General features: G+C 40.1%; 1 protein-coding gene across 2 annotated transcripts; it reads right to left on the bottom strand.

Annotated features, from left to right (window-relative positions):
- Positions 1-13,068: 13,068 nt before the first annotated feature.
- Positions 13,069-24,940, bottom strand: LOC139442485 (activating transcription factor 3-like). 2 transcript variants are annotated; one of them, XM_071223296.1, is made up of 4 exons: positions 24,861-24,940; positions 15,660-16,090; positions 14,980-15,087; positions 13,069-14,448 (listed from the first exon to the last, which is right to left on the bottom strand). In XM_071223296.1, the coding sequence occupies exons 2-4, from the start codon at positions 16,086-16,088 to the stop codon at positions 14,308-14,310; spliced, it is 678 nt and encodes a 225-aa protein (XP_071079397.1). In that variant the 5' UTR covers positions 16,089-16,090; positions 24,861-24,940; the 3' UTR covers positions 13,069-14,307. The 2 variants fall into 2 exon arrangements, with proteins under 2 accessions (XP_071079397.1, XP_071079396.1); XM_071223295.1 differs by lacking the exon at positions 24,861-24,940 and adding an exon at positions 17,468-17,676.
- Between the last annotated feature and the right edge of the window lie 623 nt (positions 24,941-25,563).

The raw sequence follows: 25,563 nt of genomic DNA, 5'->3' as shown, positions 1-25,563 counted from the left end.
TGAGAGTTACTTGATATGTGTTCTGCTGTAGCCTGACAATTCAATTATTCACACTGTCAAAAAGTGCTAGTATATCGCTACACGGAAACTAGATTAACGTTTTCCGTATAGCGATATGCTATAGGCCTGTTCCCGACCCTCTCGACAGGCAGGCCCACAACACGGAAATGGGCCAACGTTTCACCTCAACGAAATACTGTATGGGCAAAAAGGTCCGATAAAGCTGGACTGGTACCCTGACCTTCGCCTCAAAACGGCTGCAGGCGAGAAGCGCAAGCACTCTAGGGCAGGTAAACCAGTCTAGAAAAGGGTGTAGCTCCCTGTTATGACTGTTGCTAAATACAATAAACCTGTTTAATGTAATAATTCGCAGTTAGGAATGTTTTAAAGAATATTGCCATAATTATTTAAGTATTTCGTATGAACGCATATTATTATACATATGTGAGACAAACATAAAGTTTCTTTTGAAAGTTTGGTTACATCTTTCCAACGATTACTCATCCCCATGGCCCATACCCCCATGGCCCCAAATAAGGCACAGCGCCAAGCGCCGTGCAATAATCGCTAATAGAATGTTTGTTTGGTTTGGGTAAAATAATATATGTAGAGTTCAGTCATGAGTTCAGAGAAAGTAATAGGTTCCAAATACATGTAATTACTTACATATGCAGTGTAGTGAACAATCAATACTGCTGAATTGAGTGTCATATCACATTTCTCTGAAACAAATCAATTGGCGAAGAGACCTGTCGAATGCCCTTGCTTAGTTGTCAATCAAATGGCCTATTTTAGTTACCAGTCGAGTGACGTACATCAGTAGCATGTAAGTTGACCTTGGTCAGTAACATGTAAGATGACCTTGCTCAGTAACATGTAAGATGACCTTGCTCAGTAACATGTACGATGACCTTGCTCAGTAGCATGTAAGATGACCTTCCTCGGTAACGTACGTTTACCTTGCTAGGTAACATGTAAGATGACCTTCCTCAGTACGTTTACCTTATGTAGTAACATGTACGTTTACCTTACTCAGTAACATGTACGTTTACCTTACTCAGTGACATGTACGATGACCTTACTCAGTAACATGTACGTTTACTTTACTCAGTAACATGTACGTTTACCTTACTCAGTAACATGTACGTTTACCTTACTCAGTAACATGTACGTTTACCTTACTCAGTGACATGTACGTTTACCTTACTCAGTGACATGTACGTTTACCTTACTCAGTAACATGTAGGTTTACCTTACTCAGTGACATGTACGTTTACCTTACTCAGTAACATGTACGTTTACCTTACTCAGTAACATGTACGTTTACCTTACTCAGTAACATGTACGTTTACCTTACTCAGTAACATGTACGTTTACCTTACTCAGTAACATGTACGATGACCTTGCTCAGAAACATGTACGATGACCTTGCTCAGTAACATGTAAGAAGACCTTGCTCAGTAACATGTAGGTTTACCTTGCTCAGTAACACGTACGTTTACTTAACTCAGTAACTTGTAGGTTTACCTTGCTCAGTAACATGTACGTTTACCTTGCTCAGTAACATGTAGGTTTACCTTGCTCAGTAACATGTAGGTTTACCTTGCTCAGTAACATGTACGTTTACCTTACTCAGTAACATGTACGTTTACCTTACTCAGTAACATGTACGTTTACCTTACTCAGTAACTTGTAGGTTTACCTTGCTCAGTAACATGTACGTTTACCTTGCTCAGTAACATGTAGGTTTACCTTGCTCAGTAACATGTAGGTTTACCTTGCTCAGTAACATGTACGTTTACCTTACTCAGTAACATGTACGTTTACCTTACTCAGTAACATGTACGTTTACCTTACTCAGTAACATGTACGTTTACCTTGCTCAGTAACATGCAAGATTACCTTACTCAGAAACATGTACGATGACCTTACTCAGTAACTTGTAGGTTTACCTTGCTCAGTAACATGTACGTTTACCTTGCTCAGTAACATGTACGTTTACCTTGCTCAGTAACATGTAAGATGACCTTGCTCAGTAACATGTAAGATGACCTTCCTCAGTAGCATGTAAGATGACCTTCCTCAGTAACATGTACGATGACCTTACTCAGAAACATGTAAGATGACCTTGCTCAGTAACATGTAAGATGACCTTCCTCAGTAGCATGTAAGATGACCTTCCTCAGTAACATGTAAGATGACCTTCCTCAGTAGCATGTAAGATGACCTTCCTCAGTAACATGTACGATGACCTTACTCAGTAACATGTACGTTTACCTTGCTCAGTAACATGTAAGATGACCTTGCTCAGTAACATGTAAGATGACCTTCCTCAGTAGCATGTAAGATGACCTTCCTCAGTAACATGTACGATGACCTTACTCAGAAACATGTAAGATGACCTTGCTCAGTAACATGTACGATGACCTTACTCAGAAACATGTACGATGACCTTGCTCAGTAGCACGTAAGATGACCTTGCTCAGTAACACGTAAGATGACCTTGCTCAGTAACATGTACGATGACCTTGCTCAGTAGCACGTAAGATGACCTTGCTCAGTAACATGTACGATGACCTTGCTCAGTAACATGTAAGATGACCTTGCTCAGTAACATGTAAGATGACCTTGCTCAGTAACATGTAAGATGACCTTTCTCAGAAACATGTACGATGACCTTACTCAGAAACATGTAAGATGACCTTGCTCAGTAACATGTAAGAAGACCTTGCTCAGTAACATGAAGGTTTACCTTGCTCAGTAACATGTAGGTTTACCTTGCTTGCTCAGAAACATATACGTTTACTTTACTCAGTAACATGTATGTTTACTTTACTCAGTAACATGTACGTTTACTTTACTCAGTAACATGTACGTTTACCTTGCCCAGTAACATGTACGTTTACCTTACTCAGTAACATGTACGTTTACCTTACTCAGTAACTTGTAGGTTTACCTTACTCAGTAACATGTACGTTTACCTTACTCAGTAACATGTACGTTTACCTTACTCAGTAACATGTACGTTTACCTTGCTCAGTAACATTTACGTTTACCTTACTCAGTAACATGTACGTTTACCTTACTCAGTAACATGTAATGTGGCACTGATGAACAGTTCAGAGAAGGTCGTGTTTTCGTTATGGAGAACTGAAAACCGGTTTTGTCGATATTCACACGTCTCTTGTCGAGTGTAGAATGCTGATATTGATCATCATCATCATCATCATCAGATGAACGCACGCAGACAATAGTCGGCACGACTAAACTATTTATTTACAATAATTCATTGACTACGGTCTATTATATTCACTAATTGGGGAAACAGCTGGGGAAACAGCTGGGGAAAGAGCTGCAGTTTAAATAGCACGTACATTTCAACACATACAATTCAGCATCTACAGTAGTTGATATAGCCTTCTCATCACACGCCATTCATATATTTACTGTGAAGTTTCATTTAGTAATGACAAAAGGCCATGGTGTAAGTCTGTTATTTGGGTTAAAACATGCAGTTTAATTACAGGGTTTTAGATTCGATCTACCATTCACCGCCCTTCCGCCAACAAGTGTCAGAACAACCCGCTGATCGTTAATGTTAAATACTGCCATTACGATAGTCGTGTAACGGTAACTCATTGAATACACCCATGTCTCCACGAGACTTATCCTTAGTACAGAGAAACTGTATTTCGTTCTCCCGAAGTATCGTATAACAACATTAAAGTGTTATCCGATTGTGTTGAAGCATGTGTAAATCAATTGACACATGGAACAGGAAAGAGGCACGCCGTACCTGACTGCGCCACCTCTCAACATGTGTGTGGTCAAGATACGTGTTGCATTAAAATGCACAGGTGCAGTAAGCTACAAAAAAACAATAGCTGTGCAAATTTGAGAGGCCCAACCTTGCCAGGATCGCTGGTTCGAATACCACATTTGTCTGGATATTGAATACTGGCCGGTGAGCTGTATCTGTTAGGTTTCCAAAGTGTCCATCTCTTTGAAATCAGACATACCATACCTTTCTGCATGAGGAAAATTGTCCTCCATAAAACCCGTCAACTTTCCAATGAACCAATCAGTGTGGAGGTCTATGATTCTTGGGACGAGTGAGCGAAGCGCGGAGACCAACATATCGAATTTCTGTATCTCGGAACCGAACTTAAACGGCCAGTCTCGAATGTAAAAACTAATGTCGTGAACGTTATAACGCTATGGATATTTTATACACCCTGTCGTTTCTGAACCCAGTGGCATCCACACCATCGATGTGATAGGCTTGGTCTGTGTTTTTGTCTTTTGTTAAAGTTAAAATTTCAGAATCGGATTGACAATGAAACGAAGCCTAATCGTTTTAGTAAGCTCACACCTGATTGGCTGTAGAATCTGAGCATCCTTCGTTTAGACTGACGTGACCTTCTATGGAGGGTGTGGTCACGTTTTTTCTCAGAGAGGTATCATACCGGAGTAAAAAGCTATGATTTTAAACAAAGCGGAACATTTCTACGATCCGCGACACTTGGTCTTTCTTCCGACATTTAGCTGACAGACGTGATATACTTGAAAGGCTGGTATTGTACAAAACTACGTTGAACAAAAGTTACTCACGCGTCAAACACGCATTATCCTGTATATGGACATAACAAGGGCGGATCCAGCATTTTTACAAGAAATATCAAAATCCTCTCTCAGATAATCATACTGCCTACAACACACTACATTTGGTTTTCAAAAGGGGGGAGGAGAGTCCCCACCTCCACACACACACACCTGAATCCGTCTGTGACAAGCGACAGGACAATCAGTCTTATGCTACCAGTGATTTGACACATGTTATGAATGAAATGTCGTCCTCGGCGATGTTACCACAGCGTGTAGGCTTGATGTGGGAGGAATGTGCAATGTGATCAGACCAATGTGAATATTAACCAATGTTGGTTTTCGCAGTTTGTAGCAATATTTCAACAATATCGCGACATGGTACCCATGTGGACAATCGAACAAGGGCCACGAACGCTTTAACCACTGTGCTACCCCACCGAAGAATAATAAAATCAGAATGAATTTGAGATTCACACACATGATCACATATCATATGGGGATCATAGGATCATAGAACATTTGCTCTTAAATACAATATGTGGGCGTTATTTACGACTTGTAATTCTGCAATACAAAACCCTGATTCTGACAGTCCTCCAGCTGGTAATGAATGACATCTGTCCGATGACTCATGACTTGAGACACAGAAACCGGATGAGGATCTCTTATGTGTACACAGCCTTGTCACAAGTACACAATCCGTGGTAGAAGAGGTCTTCGGCAACCCATGCTTGTCGTAAATGGCAACTAACGGGATCGTATGGTCAGGCTTGCTGACTTGGTTGATACATGTCATCGTATCCCAATTACGTGGTTCGATGCTCATGATGTCAATCGCTGGATTGTCTGGTCCAGACTCGATTATTTACAGACCGCCGTCATATGGTTAGAATAATGCTGATTGTGGCGTTAAACAACAAACAAACAAACACAAGTACATGTAAAACGTTGAAACTATTAGCGAGTGAGTGAGTGAGTATGGTTTGACGCCGCGTTTAGCAATATTCCAGCAATATCAAAGCGATAGCCAGAAATGGGCTTCACACATTGTACCCATGTGCGGAATCAAACCCGGGTCTTCGGCGTGACTAGCGAACGCTTTAACCACTATTCTACCCCGCTACCCTTGAAACTATTAAGGTGTGACGCCTAAGAACCAGGCGTCAAAGTCTTCAAGCCTTATATTTTCACTCTTTTCTCCAATTATTAAGCTGTCTTGAAGACTTTATGTTCGTGTACCAGCTTGTGTTTGAAACAACTGTGCACAGTGTAATTTTTAAGTTAGTTTTAAGTTCAAGAACATTTAACAATTAAATATATAAATCCCCATTTATATTGTAAGTATTAATTTTCAGTTATATTTTATTTCAAATCAATTTTACAATTAAGTATAACATCCCATTAATATTGTAAATATTTAGTTTTGTGTGTTTTGTGAATTTGGTAACCATGGTAACAGCTCGCAACTGTTACTAAAACACATCGATTTTGTTATATTGTAACAGTAGTGCTCACTTCAAGACATATGTGTCTAGGCCTAGAATACGGTTATTTCAAATGAATATATCGAAATATGTGTAGATAAAACCATATACGTAGGTATAAATGTATGCCTTAAAGTTTCACGCATATATAGGTTAATGTAGGTATCACAATCTCAATATAGGTAAACATGTGTGTAGAAATATTGACAGTCATGTTTACCTGTGGCCATGATGTCACCAGTTACACACACATCTACACCCGTGTGTGAGTCAGTGATAAATTGGCGGGTATTAATCACCGAAGTCCTACCCTGACCTCGACCCACCACAACGTGTCTGGCGTATCCATGTGTGGTGGGGGCCGCTCGGTTGAAAGACAGCCGCGACTGATAGCTCTATCTGTCCTGATTCAAGATCACGTCTCAGTGTACATTCCCATACACTATAGTGGGTATCAGGTTTCATTTAAATGAATACCAGAACGATTTTTTTTCTTCTAAAGCGTTTAATAACAAGTCTACATAATCTGGGCTATATTTAGACTGGATGAACTGTGTACAATCGTTAACTCGACTTACTCGAACTACCCGCAGTTCGAGACAAGCGGAATACATAAGCCTACAGTCGGGGCCATGTGTATCAGTTGACACACAAACCACGTCGAATTGTACACTACATCGAGTGAGTGAGTGAGTGAGTGAGTTGGGTTTAACGCCGCTTTAAACAATATTCCAGCAATATCACGGTGGGGGAAACCAGAAAAGGGCTTCACACATTGTACCCATGTCGGGAATCGAACCCAGGTCTTCGGCGTGACGAGCGAACGCTTTAACCACTAGGCTACCCGACCGCCCCGTACGCTACATCGAGAAAATCGACTTCCAGTTTCACTAAATACGATGTCTAATCACTACGTTGTCACCCCGTAATTTATCTGGGTGCCTTGTACAAAGCGATCTTAGCGCTAAGGTAATCGTAACTCCCATACCTTAACATAGGCTGACGATCATCTTAGCGCTGAGATTGTTTTGTACTAAGGCACCCAGAAGTATTGTTGACTGCTGCTTAATACAACATTCACTCACTCACTTTGTTGCAAAGTCAAATATTGATCCCATGACAATGATGACAGAGTTTATTGATTTTGTTAATAGGGAACTGATTTTAAATATTAACTAATTTGGCAAATTATAAACTCATAAATTGATATGTATGTGGAGGTTGTAAGTTGCATTTATATACATGTGTGTGGTGCATGTGTGGCACAGTCGTCTGAGGCTCCGCAATTCGCTGTGGGGAGTTGTGTCCCCTGGGCACCCCAGGAACCTATGATTGTAGACTCGAATCCTGGTTCGCCCCGATTATGTTTCTCGGGTTGACAGTACCACACCAATGTTCACATGTTTCACCAAAGAAGTAAAAGACTGAGACCTGCATCACTTCGGGCTTTCCTCACACTTTAAAGCTGACAAGTGTTTAAACTGGAATAATGCTAAAGCAGGGTAAAACCCAACTCACACACTAGTCACTCCCTCACGAGTGAGTGAGTATGGTTTTACGCCGCTTTTAGCAATATTCCAGCCATATCACGGCGGGGCACGCCAGAAATGGGCTTCACACATTGGAGCCATGTCGGGAATCAAACCCGGATCTTCGGCGAGACGAGCGAACGCTTTAACCACTAGGCTACCCCACCTAGTCATACACGAAAGAAGACAGCGATATCCTTGAACTTAAACTTTTCCTTACGAGAGAATACAACCACGGTTAAACGGATAAAACCCTAATAAAACCCTACTAAAACCCTGTATGTAAATGTGTCAAAAATTAATGCACTGTTTATAAAAAGTAGGTTTATCGTGAACACGTATATATACAGGCATAATCCAAAATGAAATGACATACCAATTTCATATAAAAGCACACAGTTTTAAGCCAGTATTACGATTGATTACTGATGAAGTCATTAACTTTCTCCACATCCGGTAGTGACATTAATAAATCAGTCACAAAATATGACACATACTTATTAGTTCCTTTGCTTATGACGTCATGGACGTGTTACAGATGACGTACCCGCGGGGTACACCCAGTGCGCAGTTGATTAATTAGCATCCTTAAATAACACGACTTATTACTTATAGTATTACAGCCTTGAAATACTCCGACACTATACATGCTGCCGTTTCAACTATATAGTATTAATTGTATATTCCTTCTAATACGTAGTAAGTATTCCTCCGAATGAACTCGTCCGAATGATAACATTATTAGATTAATGAGCTATTATCACAGAGTGTTGCGGTGTTCTGTAAGTGTTAGTCGTGGAGAAATCATGAGGATCTGCTTATTCCGGAAGTAGATTATTTCCGACTGAAACCATGCTGTGGTTGATATGATTTAGGGGCGGTCGGGTAGCCTAGTGGTTAAAGCTTTCGCTCGTCACGCCGAAGACCCGGGTTCGATTCCCGACATTGGTACATAGTGTGAAGCCCATTTCTGGTGTCCCCCGCCGTGATATTGTTGGAATGCAGCGTAAAACGCAGCGTAAAACTCACTCACTAGTACATAATTTCTCTACAATTTTGCGGGGGCACGGGTGGCCCAGTCGTCTAAGGCGCCGCGATTCGCTGTGCAGAGTTGCGTCCCTTGGGCACGCCAGAAACCTATGATTGTGGGTTCGAATCCCGGTTCGCCCCGATTATGTTTCTAGGTTTGTCAGCACCATACCCGTGCTCGTGGGTTTCACCGAAGTGGTAAACGTCTGAGACCTGCATCACTTCGGGCTTTCCTCCCACATTAAGCTGACACGCCGCGATATAACTGGAATACTGTTAAAAGCGGCGTTAAACCAAACTCACTCACTCACTCTACAATTTTGCATAATGACCTACGGTTGCGTCAGTTCTACACTATCAGAATGGCCAGTGAATTTCTGACTCACAAGCAACTGCAACAACAACAACGTGATGTCATCATAATGCTTTAAAAGCAGTATCCCCCTGACAGCTGACCGGACAGACTGTGTGTGTGTGTGTGTGTGGACAGAGCAACGACATTCAGGCATATATGCTGACTTAGTGCCCCGATTGTGTATAAAAACAGCTGCTGATCAATAATAGTCACGAGACTCTGTGACGTCACAGCTAAGAAGGATCTTCTGTGATTGGGCAGCGGAGCGTGGTGTTGACACAATGGCGTGGGTCCCAGCGAGGAGGAAAAGTGCAGACACTTACAGGCAGATAAGCGGGAACACTTGTAAATCCCGCCTCTCTCTCTCTCTCTCTCTCTCTCTCTCTCTCTCTCTCTCACTCTGTGTGTGTGTGTGTGTGTGTGAGTGTGAAAGATGAAACTGTAGACCGGAGACCTAACTTGGTCCTGGGCAGATCCTATATATAATAGAGAAAAGTACGCGTGTGTATCTTTGCGTGTGTGAATGTGTCTGTGTGTGCGTTGTTATGTGTATGTACGTGTGGCGGTCGGGTAGCCTAGTGGTTAAAGCGTTCGCTCGTCACGCCGAAGACCCGGGTTCGATTCCCGACATGGGTACAGTGTGTGAAGCCCATTTCTGGTGTCCCCCGCCGTGATATTGCTGGAATATTGCTAAAAGCGGCGTAAAACCATACTCAGTCAGTCAGTGTGTACGTTGGTCTGTCTGTGTCTGTGGCTGTGCGTGCCTTATGCGTGCGCGTTGTTTGTCTTTCTTGTGTGTATTTATAGTGTGTGTGTGTGTGTCTGCGTGCGTGCATGCGTGCGTGCGTGTGTGGGCCGGTGTGTGAATGTGTAAGTATGTCTGTGTGTCTGGCGTATGTGTGTTTCTTTGTGTGTATATGTGTGTGTATGTTTGTATGTGGCTTAGTATCTGTGTCATTCACTGTAGGACTGAAGGTATTTGTGTCTTAGTATCCGTGTCATTCACAGTAGGACTGAAGGTATATGTGTCTTAGTATCTGTGTCATTCACAGTAGGACTGAAGGTATTTGTGTCTTAGTATCTGTGTCATTCACAGTAGGACTGAAGGTATTTGTGTCTTAGTATCTGTGTCATTCACAGTAGGACTGAAGGTATTTGTGTCTTAGTATCTGTGTCATTCACAGTAGGACTGAAGGTATTTGTGTCATTCACAGTAGGACTGTAGGTATATGTCTTAGTATCTGTACCATTCACAGTAGGACTGAAGGTATTTGTGTCTTAGTATCTGTGTCATTCACAGTAGGACTGAAGGTATTTGTCTTAGTATCTGTACCATTCACAGTAGGACTGAAGGTATTTGTGTCTTAGTATCTGTACCATTCACAATAGGACTGAAGGTATTTGTGTCTTAGTATCTGTGTCATTCACTGTAGGACTGAAGGTATTTGTGTCTTAGTATCTGTGTCATTCACAGTAGGACTGAAGGTATATGTGTCTTAGTATCTGTGTCATTCACAGTAGGACTGAAGGTATTTGTGTCTTAGTATCTGTGTCATTCACAGTAGGACTGAAGGAATTTGTGTCTTGGTATCTGTGTCATTCACAGTAGGACTGAAGGAATTTGTGTCTTGGTATCTGTGTCATTCACAGTAGGACTGAAGGTATATGTGTCTTAGTATCTGTGTCATTCACAGTAGGACTGAAGGTATTTGTCTTAGTATCTGTACCATTCACAGTAGGACTGGAGGTATTTGTGTCTTAGTATCTGTACCATTCACAATAGGACTGAAGGTATTTGTGTCTTAGTATCTGTGTCATTCACTGTAGGACTGAAGGTATATGTGTCTTAGTATCTGTGTCATTCACAGTAGGACTGAAGGTATATGTGTCTTAGTATCTGTGTCATTCACAGTAGGACTGAAGGTATTTGTGTCTTAGTATCTGTGTCATTCACAGTAGGACTGAAGGAATTTGTGTCTTAGTATCTGTGTCATTCACAGTAGGACTGAAGGTATATGTGTCTTAGTATCTGTGTCATTCACAGTAGGACTGAAGGTATTTGTGTCTTAGTATCTGTGTCATTCACAGTAGGACTGAAGGTGTATGTGTCTTAGTATCTGTGTCATTTAGAGTAGGACTGAAGGTATATGTGTCATTCACAGTAGGACTGAAGGTATATGTGTCTTAGTATCTGTACCATTCACAGTAGGACTGAAGGTGTATGTGTCTGAGTATCTGTACCATTCACAGTAGGACTTAAGATGTATGTGTCTTAGTATCTGCACCATTCACAGTAGGACTGAAGGTGTATGTGTCTTAGTATCTGTACCATTAACAGTAGGACTGAAGGTATATGTGTCTTAGTATCTGTGTCATTCACAGTAGGACTGAAGGTATATGTGTCTTAGTATCTGTGTCATTCACAGTAGGACTGAAGATAGATGTGTCTTAGCATCTGTACGATTCACAGTAGGACTGAAGGTATATGTGTCTTAGTATCTGTACCATTCACAGAAGGACTGAAGATGTGTCTTAGTATCTGTACCCTTCACAATAGGACTGAAGATATATGTCTTAGTATCTGTGTCATTCACAGTAGGACTGACGATAGATGTGTCTTAGTAGCTGTACCATTCACAGTAGGACTGAAGATATATGTCTTAGTATCTGTGCCATTCACAGTAGGACTGAAGATAGATGTGTCTTAGTATCTGTGTCATTCACAATAGGACTGAAGGTATTTGTGTCTTAGTATCTGTGTCATTCACTGTAGGACTGAAGGTATATATGTCTTAGTATCTGTACCATTCACAGAAGGACTGAAGATATGTCTTAGTATCTGTACCCTTCACAATAGGACTGAAGCTATATGTCTTAGTATCTGTGTCATTCTCAGTAGGACTGACGATAGATGTGTCTTAGTAGCTGTACCATTCACAGTAGGACTGAAGATATATGTCTTAGTATCTGTACCATTCACAGTAGGACTGAAGATAGATGTGTCTTAGTATCTGTACCATTCACAGTAGGACTGAAGATATATGTCTTAGTATCTGTGTCATTCACAGTAGGACTGAAGGTGTATGTGTTTTAGTATCTGTGTCATTCACAGTAGGACTGAATATATATGTCTTAGTATCTGTACCATTCACAGAAGGACTGAAGGTGTATGTGTCTGAGTATCTGTACCATTCACAGAAGGACTGAAGATAGATGTGTCTTAGTAGCTGTACCATTCACAGTAGGACTGAAGGTGTATGTGTCTTAGTATCTGTACCATTCACAGAAGGACTGAAGATAGATGTGTCTTAGTAGCTGTACCATTCACAGTAGGACTGAAGGTGTATGTGTCTTAGCCTTATCCTAGCTTTACGTATTGAGAATGAACAACACTGTATATGCTTATCCATATAGTTGCTCCTTCACAACAGAATTGTTGACGATCTGATATAAATGAACACACGAAAACAGACAAAATAGGAATAGAAACAATTATATTTAAAAAACAAACATATAACAACATAAACACGCCGTTAACACCGTTCATATTCAATCTACGTGACAACACGCTCAGCGATCATAACATACATTCATAAATAGATAAAAACAATTGTCGATCTCATGCCTCTCATTCATAGTCATTTGAAGCCCATTCTTCTTCCTGTTCCTCTTCCAAGTTCTAACACCGTCGCCACAACCATGGAGTCATTCATGTCACGTTCAACACGCACCACGCGGTTCTTCAAACACACTGATTCCCTGTATCGTTCTCAGCTGCCTGGGTGGGGCGAGGGGTGGGGCGAGGGGTGGGGGGTCGGGTAATGGCGACATTCCACCCTCGTCCCCGTCTCCGAGCTCAGCAGCAGGGTCGGCACTTACAGTGTAGGGAGTATTACCCAGAGATTCCGACGAATGTTTGAAAGGTTAGAAAAATACGATTTTTAAATGGAAATATGATGATGGCGAAAAAAGTTGGCAAGTTTTACACAGATCAAGTATGTACGATTAAGGTCTTGGTTACAGCTGACACAGACTTTACAAAAAAACACAACATTAGAGCCTTCGTCTTGCATTGTAAGGCACCACTTGTTCGTGAAGATCAGCCTTCACAGTTGTATCATGTCAGTAATATTTGAGAGCTCAATCAAAGATGGATATAATACATTAACCATTCCTAATTAACACAATGGGTTACACAAATCTTGTAGGTCTAAGAATCCATACATCATATTTCCGAATGGGATTATTTCGCAATAAATGCAATCAGGGGTACATTGCCTAATGACGTCCATCCTTTGTATTTTCTGCACTACGCCTATACTTGACTTTAGTCATAGTACTCTATACCTTAACCGAATATATCTACAGGCCACGCCCTTACTCCAGTATTCATTTAATCCCCTGACACTTGAAATCAAGTAGTTCCACACACCGGATCTTTAATCAAGTACGCCTGCACGTGGTACCTAAATTTCAGTATTAATTCAGTACTCCCATGTTTTTAATCCAGTGTCCCTACGTTTCATACAATATTCTCATTCCCAGTGTCTTTTATTTTGTATTTCTACACCTCAATATGCCCATAATCCAATATATTAATTCAGTACTCCCATGTTTTTAATCCAGTGTCCCTACGTTTCATACAATATTCTCATTCCCAGTGTCTTTTATTTTGTATTTCTACACCTCAATATGCCCATAATCCAATATATTTTTACCTCATATCTCCGTACATTTTATCCAGTATCCCTGTCCTTAATCCTGTACTTCTACACTTTATGTCTTTAATCCAGCATCCATATTTTCGCCTTCAGTGGAGTTTGCGGATTTCCCTACGCACACAACCTTAAAACTGACACATACATGACAGAGATGCTATTGTCATGGATGCCGAGTGTAATAATGCCCCTCAGACTAATGGGTACTTGGTATATTCTAAACACATGCTACACTACTGTATACTGGCTTATCAAATACACAGTGGATGCATATTATAAGATCAATACAATACGACTACGCGTTCTTTGTGAAAATCACCATGTTAGTTCATGACAGTGCCTCTCGTGGCAACCATTGCGGAGCAGCCTATGCCCCAGTTGTCACAGAAGAGACACCTCCCTATCAAATTCCTTTCTTCGGAAGTAGCAATCTTCTCTCGTCCATGTTACCATCGTAGATACGAGTAGATCGTAGGCGCAGTTTCTGACGTCACAGACGTGCTGCCAGTTGAGCCATAGTTCATACCGCCATATACCGTAAGATCGGGCATTGTCTAAAAACAGTCACAACCTTGACCTTCAGGATCTTAGGAGTCGGAGATCTTCCTGATCTTAGGGCAGACGACACTGTGGATGTTGATGACCTCTTCCAGGTGTTCCCTTTCGTCCCGCAGGCGCTGAATCTCATCCTTCAGATGATCCTGTTTGTTCTCCAGGCGGGTGATGTCCTGTGGACAAATACACCTGACCATTAGCATATGTCTAACCAGAACATGGGAAGTTATTCATGATCCATACTGGTTATTATAGCTACTTTCAGTAATTCAACAGCTGTGTAGGAATATGAGGATTGGTATCCCTAGTATACACTATGCCGCGCCTCAGAACCAACCATAATGATGATAGGGCACACCATTGTGTCACCGTGAAGATTGTGTGACAATGTACCCCACTTTCATAATGTCATCACCCACTAGTTTGTCTGATACGGCCTCAATTATTCATAGATTGTGTAATATAGCTTTTATAATACTAAATACAGCCTAAAAAACACCTACTCCTTGACCCAATTTTCCAATTAAATACTAATTGCATCCTTAAAAAAACATTACTCCATGGCCCAATTTTCTAATAAATACAGTTTAAAAAGACATTTCCTACTCGGCCCAATTTTCCATACAACAGCAATGATTTCATTTCCTCGCATTAGTAAGTAACGTTTGCCATAGTCTAGCAACAAAATACCTAAATCTACTTACATGTTCCAGATGCTCTGCACGCTCCCGTTTCTTGGTGCGACACTTCTGCGCAGCCACCCTGTTCTTCTCCTTGCGTTCCATGTGTAACTGGAGGTCTTCCCCTGTCAGCTGAAACAAACATGGCGGCATTGTGGAAACAGTCTACTTGCTGGAAACATCTGTGGGCGTCTGCGATTAAAGCTGATGGAAGCGGTTTGTGAGATGAAGAGTTGGACAGAGCACGTTGGAAACGTCAGCAAAGATGAGTTGACATCTTCCTCGCAGACAAAAGGAAATGGTCAAGGCGTGAGGAACATTTGGAGGCAATTTGCACTACGTCTTTAAGGCCACAGCATCATTATTACATGTTTGTCATAAGTACAAATCTGTTTGGGAAATATTGAATTATGATAGTTGATTTACTGATCACTTAATTAATTCATACGTCGCCCTACCTAAATTACCAAAATTCGATGACACTTGATGTCCGGGTGCTTGTTCCACAGGACCACAAGGGAGGAATAGTGAGTTTTATTCACATTTCTTTGAAGGTATTGCCATACCAAAAAAATAAAAAAAATAAAACAAAAATAAAAAACCTTATTGCCTAATCCGCTGCCTATTTCTCTGAACCTGATTTTTTTTACGGATATTATTCCTGGGACGTAATATTGTAGGGTCATGTATTAATTGAAACGTACCGGTTCTTTGTGAGAGATGGATCTACTGAGGTCCACTCTGATCTCCTCTTGGCCAGATGCCAGTCGTTTTGCATGAATACGTGACTTCAGTGACCCCTTGACAACATCAGTCATTGACGCTTCCAGGAAACAGTCATCAGACAGGAAGTCCAGAGAGTTGTCTCCCCCTACTGTTGAGCTGGCGGTGGATGTTGAGGTCGGGTTCCACAACGGGTCTGACTGTGAATCCTCCTCACTGTATAAGCTCTGTAACGTCTCTTCATAACTGGGATCGATGGTCACTTCACCGGTGTCCGCTCTCAGGTCGTCGTTGCTGAAGCCGATGATGGAGTCGACGGTGTCCTGGGAGGTTGAGGGAATGGGAGAATCAGCTCGCCAATCGTCGTTCATCATGGATGTGAGCAGCTCAAACGCCAATGTTTCCCTCATAACTGTTGACAGAAAAACTAGACAGTAATGCCCGAAATCTCGATTTAATGTTTGATACCTAGCCGCGCAGGGCGGTCAGGAGCCTAATAATGGGGAAGCATACGCTCGTTATGCCGAAGACCTAGGTTCTGCTCCCAACTAGGACAATAATGTGTAAAGCCCCGTACTAGTGACCTCAGCCGTGAAATCACTGTATTATTCTGAAAGCAGCGAAAAACAATACTCACACTAACCCATTGGTTCCATATTTAAAAGAAAAATATAATAAAAATTGGTCAAGCGGCATGGTGGGGTAAGAACGGGGTTTTTTTCAACAGGACCCTAGGGTCAGATTCCCACCCCTCCCATGTTGTCCCGACATCTGAGTGAGTGAGTGAGTGAGTGAGTATGGTTTTACGCCGCTTGTAGCAATATTCCAGCAATATCACGGCGGGGGACACCAGAAATGGGCTTCACACATTGTACCCATGTCGGGAATCGATCCAGGGTCTTCGGCGAGACGAGCGAACGCTTAAACCACTAGGCTACCCGACCGCCCAATATCTGAGAGAAGGAGTAAGAACAACTATTTTGATAAAAAAGTAATCGTAAAAAATACAATGGACTTTGAATGAGTTCATGAACCATGATATTTAAGACTTAACAAAAAAACAAAAAACATATCTGTCAAAAAAACTCCAAAGTGTACAACATTACAAGTTGAACACAGTCGATAATATCGCAGCGTTAACCAACAATGAATCAAAGTATTGATGTGTGTGTGTGTATATGTGTGTGTGTCGGGGGGATTCATTCATGCTGACCCCGACCCCACAGCACGTGACGGTGGTCTGACAAGTGCCCCTCCCTGAGCATACGCGGTCCAATAACTGGGAGTGGGATTAGTACAGGGGTCCCATGCCTTGGTGACAGGGTAGCGAGTTGCGCAATCAAACGTGCTGACGTCGACATACCACGATGTTTGAATGAACATGTTTCGCCACCGTATAACATTGTATTATACAATATGTTATTGCAACATCAATAAACGATGAACACCGTGTAGTCAGACTTTACAACTGGGGTACCAATTTGTGTATAACGGCTAACAATTTCATACACTAAGCAATGGTAGTCAAAACAACCGGGATATCGTGCTCAGTTGTAGTATTTCGCAATCCAATTTTACTCGCTTCGATAGCATTCAATGTAGATCGAGGACTTATAGCCATGGCGTGGATGCCCTTATCGAAAGCCATTCCATGTCAACTACATTTGAAGCAGATTTAATTAAATTTAAAGGTTATCGAGTAACTTTACTATTTCGTCAGTGGCATTCCTGCTGCAGTCGTGTCAAGCCGCCTACGTTAAATCACGTGCCATGCATAAACAACACTCACCTGTGATTGTCTAGAACATTCGCTGGCGTTAAACGTCTACAATTAGCACAGTAAATCCTGTCCAGTTGCTTTGGGGGAAATAAAGATTGAGAGAAGTTAGTAAAATACAGCTGACATGGACAACAGGACGAGGATATGGGTTCAATCTAAACACCAAACGACGCGGCCTGCGGTTTTATACTCGGGGAACACGTCGCTATTTTCAGTAACAGAGCCATACCCCACGTGACCAAACTGGCGATATGACGTCACAATCTAGGTCACGTATTCGTACCTGAATAATAGTAAATACACCCCAAATGTTTGAAAATTGTATGCAAAGAATTTCGTATCTTTTAACCGACGGTCATCTCTTTCGAATCACAACGAAACACGATCTTGATTTATTAAGGGAAATTGAAACTAGCTTTTTCATCGCTGTGGCGGGCATGTTTGTATTTAGCGGCCGGCTTGTCAATGTCATGATGGCCGAAGTGACTAAGAGTCATGAATGAATTAGTCATAGCGCAGGTAAAAGGGGGTCGTCCGCTACACCGCGGCAGGGTAATAATAATATTAACTCATGCATCTTCAATCCCAAATGCTGAAGGAAAGAGTGAGTAATTTTCAAATTCAGATATCCCAATTCCTGGGATAACAACGAGCCACGTGTATTGTGATTCCGTCATTGTTGACAGTCCCGCTCTGGGCAATGTTTAGGGAAATTTAGCATGACACACAGGGATCGGATGACTAATGCACGTTATATTGACGCCCCGTCCCCGACAGTAGATACCCTACAGCATTAGGTGGATACCTTTACTAAAGGCAGGATGGCGAGGTAATATTTTTACATATCACCATCTACTAACATCCGTTCTGATTTATAGTTGATTTTGTGTTTGACAATGTGCAGTTCGATGTTTCATATTTATTGTCGAATACCACCAGACAAAACCTAAATGTCTAGTTATAGGTCTTGCCCGCATGGCTTTACTGTGTCGTTTTAAAAGTAGATTTGTGATATTGATTATTTAGTGAACCAGGATTAGGTTTAACCGTTATTCCTTTATTTCAGGTAGTTTATATATAACGTACACTATCCTCTATCAGTTGTGCATGTTATGTGTGAATTATTATGAAGTCCTACAAAATGTGTTTTTTTCATGTGCCCGTTTAGGTTTGTTGTGATCGTCTTTAAAAACATGGTATACTGGTATGGTATGTGTGCCATATGATCTCTTGTTTATTTCATGGTTGTGATGATCTCTACTGCATGATCTCTTGTCAGTATTATTGTTGTGACGGTCATACTAAGCAAGACATGGTATTCTGTTTGTTGATATGTGTATTTCTTTGTATCTATGGTAACCTGCTTGTTTGTAAACATAGACATCGGTGTAATAGGCACGTGCAGCACATTCTGATAATCAATGTTACCATGACTACTAAGCTCTTGGAATCAGGTCAGAATGAAATCTGATGATGAGACACTGTACACAGTGTTCAAGGATGACGGCATTCCACGTGTAATTTGTAATACGTTATAAATAACTATGAACATTTGCTGACTCACATCCTATCTCCGCGCATGCTCAGTGTCCCGCGGCTCTTGACAGGGGATTCCCCTTGTGCCAGTTACCTGATCACGTGATAAGACACCGCCCGAACCGGCTTTTGTTCAGTGCAGCTTGTTATGCATATTACGCTGTCGGCTTTCGAAGCAAATTTAATATGTGTATTATATTAATACATGGTAATTTAATTGATAAGTACAGCGCTGGCCGATATTTTGAACGGTGTGCACATATCATATGGCATAGTACATAATCTCACCATCAACACACATACTGCGCATTCAAGGAGAGCTGTGACAAAAGGATTATGACGAAATATGTCCTTCATTTTGCGTGTATTTTGCAGTAAATAGTGTTTATTATCAATTAATGTTTAAAAGGAAAGTGTCAGTTTGATAGTAGAAGGCAGAATGAAGGTAGAGGAAACATGAAAACTTGATTTTCGTGATAAAAGAGAATTTTCGTTATTTCGATTTCCGTGAGAGTTAGTTTTCTATGTTGTGTCATCAGAGCATATACGAGACTTTTGTTTCTCATAATTCATTGTAGGTAGAGGGGGTAGCTTTATATATTTTTGTTATTTATCATTATCGAACTAAAAAAATAGTTTAACCCATTTTCTCCTTTGCGAACTGTTGCCTCTTATTTTTATCTATGAAATAAAAACGTATGAACAACACTCGGAAATTGCAGCGGAACGAAATAAATTGTAAAAAATAGTATTTTTCAATGTGTGGAATCGGTCGAATTAAATGGTCTACCTCAAGACAAATATCAATCTCATGTTCGGCTATTTCCGTCAAGCCCGGCTATGCCAGCGCCCCCTGTTGGCAGATTGGACAAATATATATAAAATAACCCGAAAATATTATGCTAATATTTCTTTTTGGGTTGAGCGACGATACAATTGTGTACAACTGTGATGTATTTATTTGTCAGCGATTAACCAAAGCCTTATTAGGACCAGTGTTTTATTGAACTGAGAGCATCATCTTTTTGGTGATATTTCTTTCTTATCGCAACATTGACGATGTCTTCTCTTATGTTTGAGCTGCGGAAGGCCATACAGGTTTGTTGTCGGACGTTGTGTGAGCTTTCATGTTTCTGCATGTCGTGTGCTTGCTCTGTGGTGGGGTCATAGCAATGTATTTCGTTCTTTCTCGTGGGGTGGCAGTGTTGTGTCTGTGTTTAATACACTTTATCATATGCACGATGGATACATTTATAAATATGCTTGTTTCACAAAGAGGTAATTATAATTCATCATCGTCAGTGTTCCTCGTCTGTGTTGTGATTTAAAATATATATTATCGATTCTTTTTTGTTAAGAAGAGAGTAAAATATCGTAGATTGTACGTACGCTTCGAAGTTGTGATACGTCAACCCTGCCGATGCACTGTATGTGCTCGACAAGAACTCAAGAGTTACCCCCCTTATAGTTGCTTGGGATGGAAGTGTTTCAACAAGTGCAACTTTTGGTAGCCTTGGTTATATTAACGTAACAGGGTTTTTTTATGTCTCTCAATGTGTTCTTTTGCAATATGATAATAATTATGACGTTACATGACGTCAATTTGCGATGGTTAATTTGAACTTTAAAACACGTATTCCCATGGGAATTTTACCTGACCTTTGACATCTTAAAGTTGTTCAATACAACTGCAGTTTAAACTTGTCCTTGGTGACATATAAATATCACATGAAATCTCTAATCTTTCTGATCACGACTACATGAAGTATGGAATTCATAAACTGTAAACACAATAATGTCATTAGTTTTTTAATTAAACTAACCCCGTTCATTTCAATGCAATTTATAACTTTCATTTACACGTCTACACAATCTTTCCAAGATAACTAGATGCAATTAAGAAGTAAATTTTAAAAATTAGGATACTTCTTACAATTGCGTATATATCAATAATATGAACCTCTCCAAATATATATATATATATATATATATATATATATTACTCAGTCCACGACAGCATACTTTTTAAAATTTTTTTACGTTTAATCAAAACAGTCCACCTCCCCAAAATCTACCCCCAACAACTCTACAAATCTACCTCCAACCGGACTCGATCTGTTTTTCAGGAATGTGGATCTAATCTGAACTTATAGTTTTGTTAACTGTAGATGCAAGAGTTTAAACGGACGTACCTTGGTGTACACGGGAAGCCATATGTGTTGACTGTGTGAAAGTCCCGTTTTGCAGACTACGCATTCATGTTCGTGAAATTATACGTCGATGTGCATGAAATACGTTCTGGCGGTGCATAGCCATATAAGGTTGGGGCATTTAAACTGGGTCATAATCGAGACATGTCTTATCCCATAGTGAGCTATTTACCCAGCTGATATTTCCATAAATGGGTTTGTGATCACAACATCGGGTCTGTCCGTACATCCACGCCGTACGGTCTGGTCTACACCATCCGAACCTCTCCATGGATGCCCTTGTAAGGCAACCAGGATCTGCCTTATTTGGCAGTGCTCCGTCAGGTGGACTATTGATTGTTGCTGTCGGTGACTGGTGTCACGTGATGTACTATGGTATCATTGATAGCTGCAAATGTGTTGTTTATGGGTTGTCTAGTGTTGGAGATGTGGACACGACACTTGTAAGTATTTCTTTTAATGTCAACTTAACTTTTCTATTGATATATTTTTCATTTCAAATATCAATCTCTCATTTCAGTTTCGTCACATATTTGTCATATATTTGTCAATAATACTCTCAAAAGATCATTACGATTCTCTCTCGCTCTCTCATTCTCTCTCTCTCTCTCCCTGGTATACAAACACAACGCACAAATCAATGCATTACTTATGATTTGTTATATTCTTTCATTCTTTACAGAACACTTATAGCAATGTATTGCAGAGCTGCGCCTAATATAAGGTCACTATCATATCAATAAGTATAACAATTCAGCCTTGTATAGACGCTACTGTGAATAAAGTATTCAGAAACCGAGAACAATCACTTATACCGATATTTGCACATCTGCATTTCAGCGAATCTCAAATCTGATTGGTCAGATATGAAGTCACATTGCTTCAATATTCATGACATTACGATATGACGTTAACAAGTGTTCATGAAGTCCCAGATTGATAACATTACGATAAGACGTTAACAAGTCTTCATGAAGTCACAGATTGATAACATTACGGTATGACGTTAACAAGTGTTCATGAAGTCACAGATTGATAACATTACGATATGACGTTAACAAATGTTAATGAAGTCACAGATTGATAACATTACGATATGACGTTGACAAATGTTCATGGAGTCCCAGATTGATACAATTACGATATGGCGTTAACAAGTGTTAATGAAGTCCCAGATTGATACAATTACGATATGACGTTAACAAGTGTTAATGAAGTCGCAGATTGATAACATTACGATATGACGTTAGCAAGTGTTCATGAAGTCACATATTTGATAACATTACGATATGACGTTAACAAGTGTTCATGAAGTCACAGATTGATAACATTACGATATGACGTTAACAAATATTAATGAAGTCACAGATTGATAACATTACAATATGACGTTATCAAATGTTCATGAAGTCACATATTTGATAACATTACGATATGACGTTAAGAAGTGTTCATGAAGTCACAGATTGATAGCATTACAATATGTCGTTAAGAAGTGTTCATGAAGTCACAGATTGATAACATTACGATATGACGTTAACAAATGTTCATGAAGTCACAGATTGATAACATTACGATATGACGTTAACAAGTGTTCATGAAGTCACAGATTTGATAACATCACGATATGACGATAACAAGTGTTCATGAAGTCACAGATTGATAACATTACGATATGACGTTAACAAATGTTCCTGAAGTCACAGATTGATAACATTACAATATGACGTTAACAAATGTTCAAGGAGTCCCAGATTGATAACATTATGATATGACGTTAACAAATGTTCCTGAAGTCACAGATTGATAACATTACGATATGACGTTAACAAGTGTTCATGAAGTCACAGATTTGATAACATTACGATGTGACGTTAACAAATGTTCATGAAGTCCCAGATTGATAACATTACGATATGACGTTAACAAGTGTTCATGAAGTCACAGATTGATAACATTACGATATGACGTTAACAAATGTTCAATAAGTCCCAGATTGATACAATTACGATATGACGTTAACAAGTGTTAATGAAGTCGCAGATTGATAACATTACGATATGACGTTGACAAATGTTCATGAAGTCACAGATTGATAACATTACGATATGACGTTAACAAATGTTCATGAAGTCCCAGATTGATAACATTACGCTATGACGTTGACAAATGTTCAATAAGTCCCAGATTGATACAATTACGATATGGCGTTAACAAGTGTTAATGAAGTCCCAGATTGATACAATTACGATATGGCGTTAGCAAGTGTTCATGAAGTCCCAGATTGATAACATTACGATATGACGTTAGCAAGTGTTCATGAAGTCACATATTTGATAACATTACGATATGACGTGAACAAGTGTTCCTGAAGTCACAGATTGATAACATTACGATATGACGTTAACAAATGTTAATGAAGTCACAGATTGATAACATTACAATATGACGTTAGCAAGTGTTCAATAAGTCCCAGATTGATACAATTACGATATGACGTTAACACGTGTTCATGAAGTCACAGATTGATAACATTGTATTATCTAAACAATAGGTGCAGCATCACAACAGGGTTGACCTTAACAAGTGTTCATGAAGTCACAGATTTGATAACATCACGATATGACGATAACAAGTGTTCATGAAGTCACAGATTGATAACATTACGATATGACGTTAACAAATGTTAAAGAAGTCACAGATTGATAACATTACAATATAACGTTAACAAATGTTCATGAAGTCACAGATTGATAACATTACGATATGTCGTTAACAAGTGTTCATGAAGTCACAGATTGATAACATTACGATATGAAGTTAACAAGTGTTCATGAAGTCACAGATTGATAACATCACGATATGACGTTAACAAGTGTTCATGAAGTCACAGATTTGATAACATCACGATATGACGTTAACAAATGTTAAAGAAGTCACAGATTGATAACATTACAATATGACGTTAACAAGTGTTCATGAAGTCACAGATTGATAACATTACGATATGACGTTAACAAATGTTCATGAAGTCACAGATTGATAACATTACGATATGACGTTAACAAATGTTCCTGAAGTCACAGATTGATAACATTACGATATGACGTTAACAAGTGTTCATGAAGTCACAGATTAATAACATTGTATTATCTAAACAATAGGTGCAGCATCACAACAGGGTTGACATTTCACACGCTTACCTAAGTTTCTTACTCAAAATATATAACTAAACAAAATCCTTTAATTGTCCTATAAATATTCATACAATATAGTACGAAACATATCACCTTTTGAGATAGAGCTATCTAAACAATCGGTTTGACCCCGAACTCGTTCCTGTCGCAATGATAATGTTACCGAAACACACGAGGGCTGCTTTCACGACCTCCTAGCTTATTGCTGTCTATTACCCCGTATTTGGCCTCTGTCTGTTATCACACAGCTGTTTATAACATTCTGTTTGTCACATTTACTCGTGTATTTGTACAAGACAAAGTATCATTATCACCCAACCACGTAATCAAGCATGACATTTATTACCGGATGCATGTAGTTGTGAATATACACGTATTGGGTGTCTATTTGATGGGTGTACTGACGCCAGGTGTTCGTCACGGGCACACTACACACATATGACCGTGAATACACGTTACCTTGTACATCTCGTGGCGCCAAGGTCGGGTACCGCCAACAGTGAAACTGGGTTGTGTTGGGCGCTCTGGCCCCTTTAGGAATCACGGGACTTGCCAAGGGGATTGCAAGTTTGAAAGCTGTTGGGTGCATATAAGTTTAGAACGACGGTCAAGGTAAAAAGATTGCGGAAATATTTCGTGTTTGAAAATGTTAATTCTCTTTACAACTTTAAATATTCCGGTTTCGAGGGAAGTGCTATAGCATACACGTTCTACTACATAATTAATGGTGGTTTTCTGGTACAGGTTTAAAGGGGCACTGATCTAACGCAATTCCCCGGACTGGTTGTTGCCTTTGTTATTGTTTTTTCCCCCGCGAGTACCCGGATGATACGCAACGAAACTGAGCGTGACCAGAGACTGGGCTACCGTCTGCAAGGACAGCTAAATAAACTTGGAGGCTGGAGGCAATATTTGTTTTACGCATTTTTGCATAAACACTGATTGGTGAACTGTGATCTATAAAGATTTCGACAAAGGGCGCATGTTAATTAACTTTTTGAGCCTAAACAAACAGACAAAAAGAACGGCAGAGCTCATCGGAAGTCGTCATTTGGAAATACCCCAGATGGTCATAGTTTGATACTAAGAAAAAGTATCCATGCAGTGAAAGCATTTTCGGATTTCGGAGTGCGTCGATAATACGATTACTACTCCCTTGTTG

Source organism: Haliotis cracherodii, unplaced genomic scaffold, assembly GCF_022045235.1.
Source record: "Haliotis cracherodii isolate W230 unplaced genomic scaffold, xgHalCrac1.p SCAF_5, whole genome shotgun sequence".
NCBI classification, from domain to species: domain Eukaryota; kingdom Metazoa; phylum Mollusca; class Gastropoda; order Lepetellida; family Haliotidae; genus Haliotis; species Haliotis cracherodii.
Note: the sequence above shows the minus strand (reverse complement) of the source record. Positions and strands in the feature narration are given on the sequence as shown.

Excerpts from the sequence above, each read along its gene's own strand:
- LOC139442485 (XM_071223296.1), bottom strand. The coding sequence starts at position 16,088 with ATGAGGGAAACATTGGCGTTTGAGCTGCTCACATCCATGATGAACGAC. Across the intron at positions 15,088-15,659 it reads CCATCTCTCACAAAGAACCG|CTGACAGGGGAAGACCTCCA; the intron begins GTACGTTTCAAT and ends TGTTTGTTTCAG. Across the intron at positions 14,449-14,979 it reads GTGCAGAGCATCTGGAACAT|GACATCACCCGCCTGGAGAA; the intron begins GTAAGTAGATTT and ends ATTTGTCCACAG.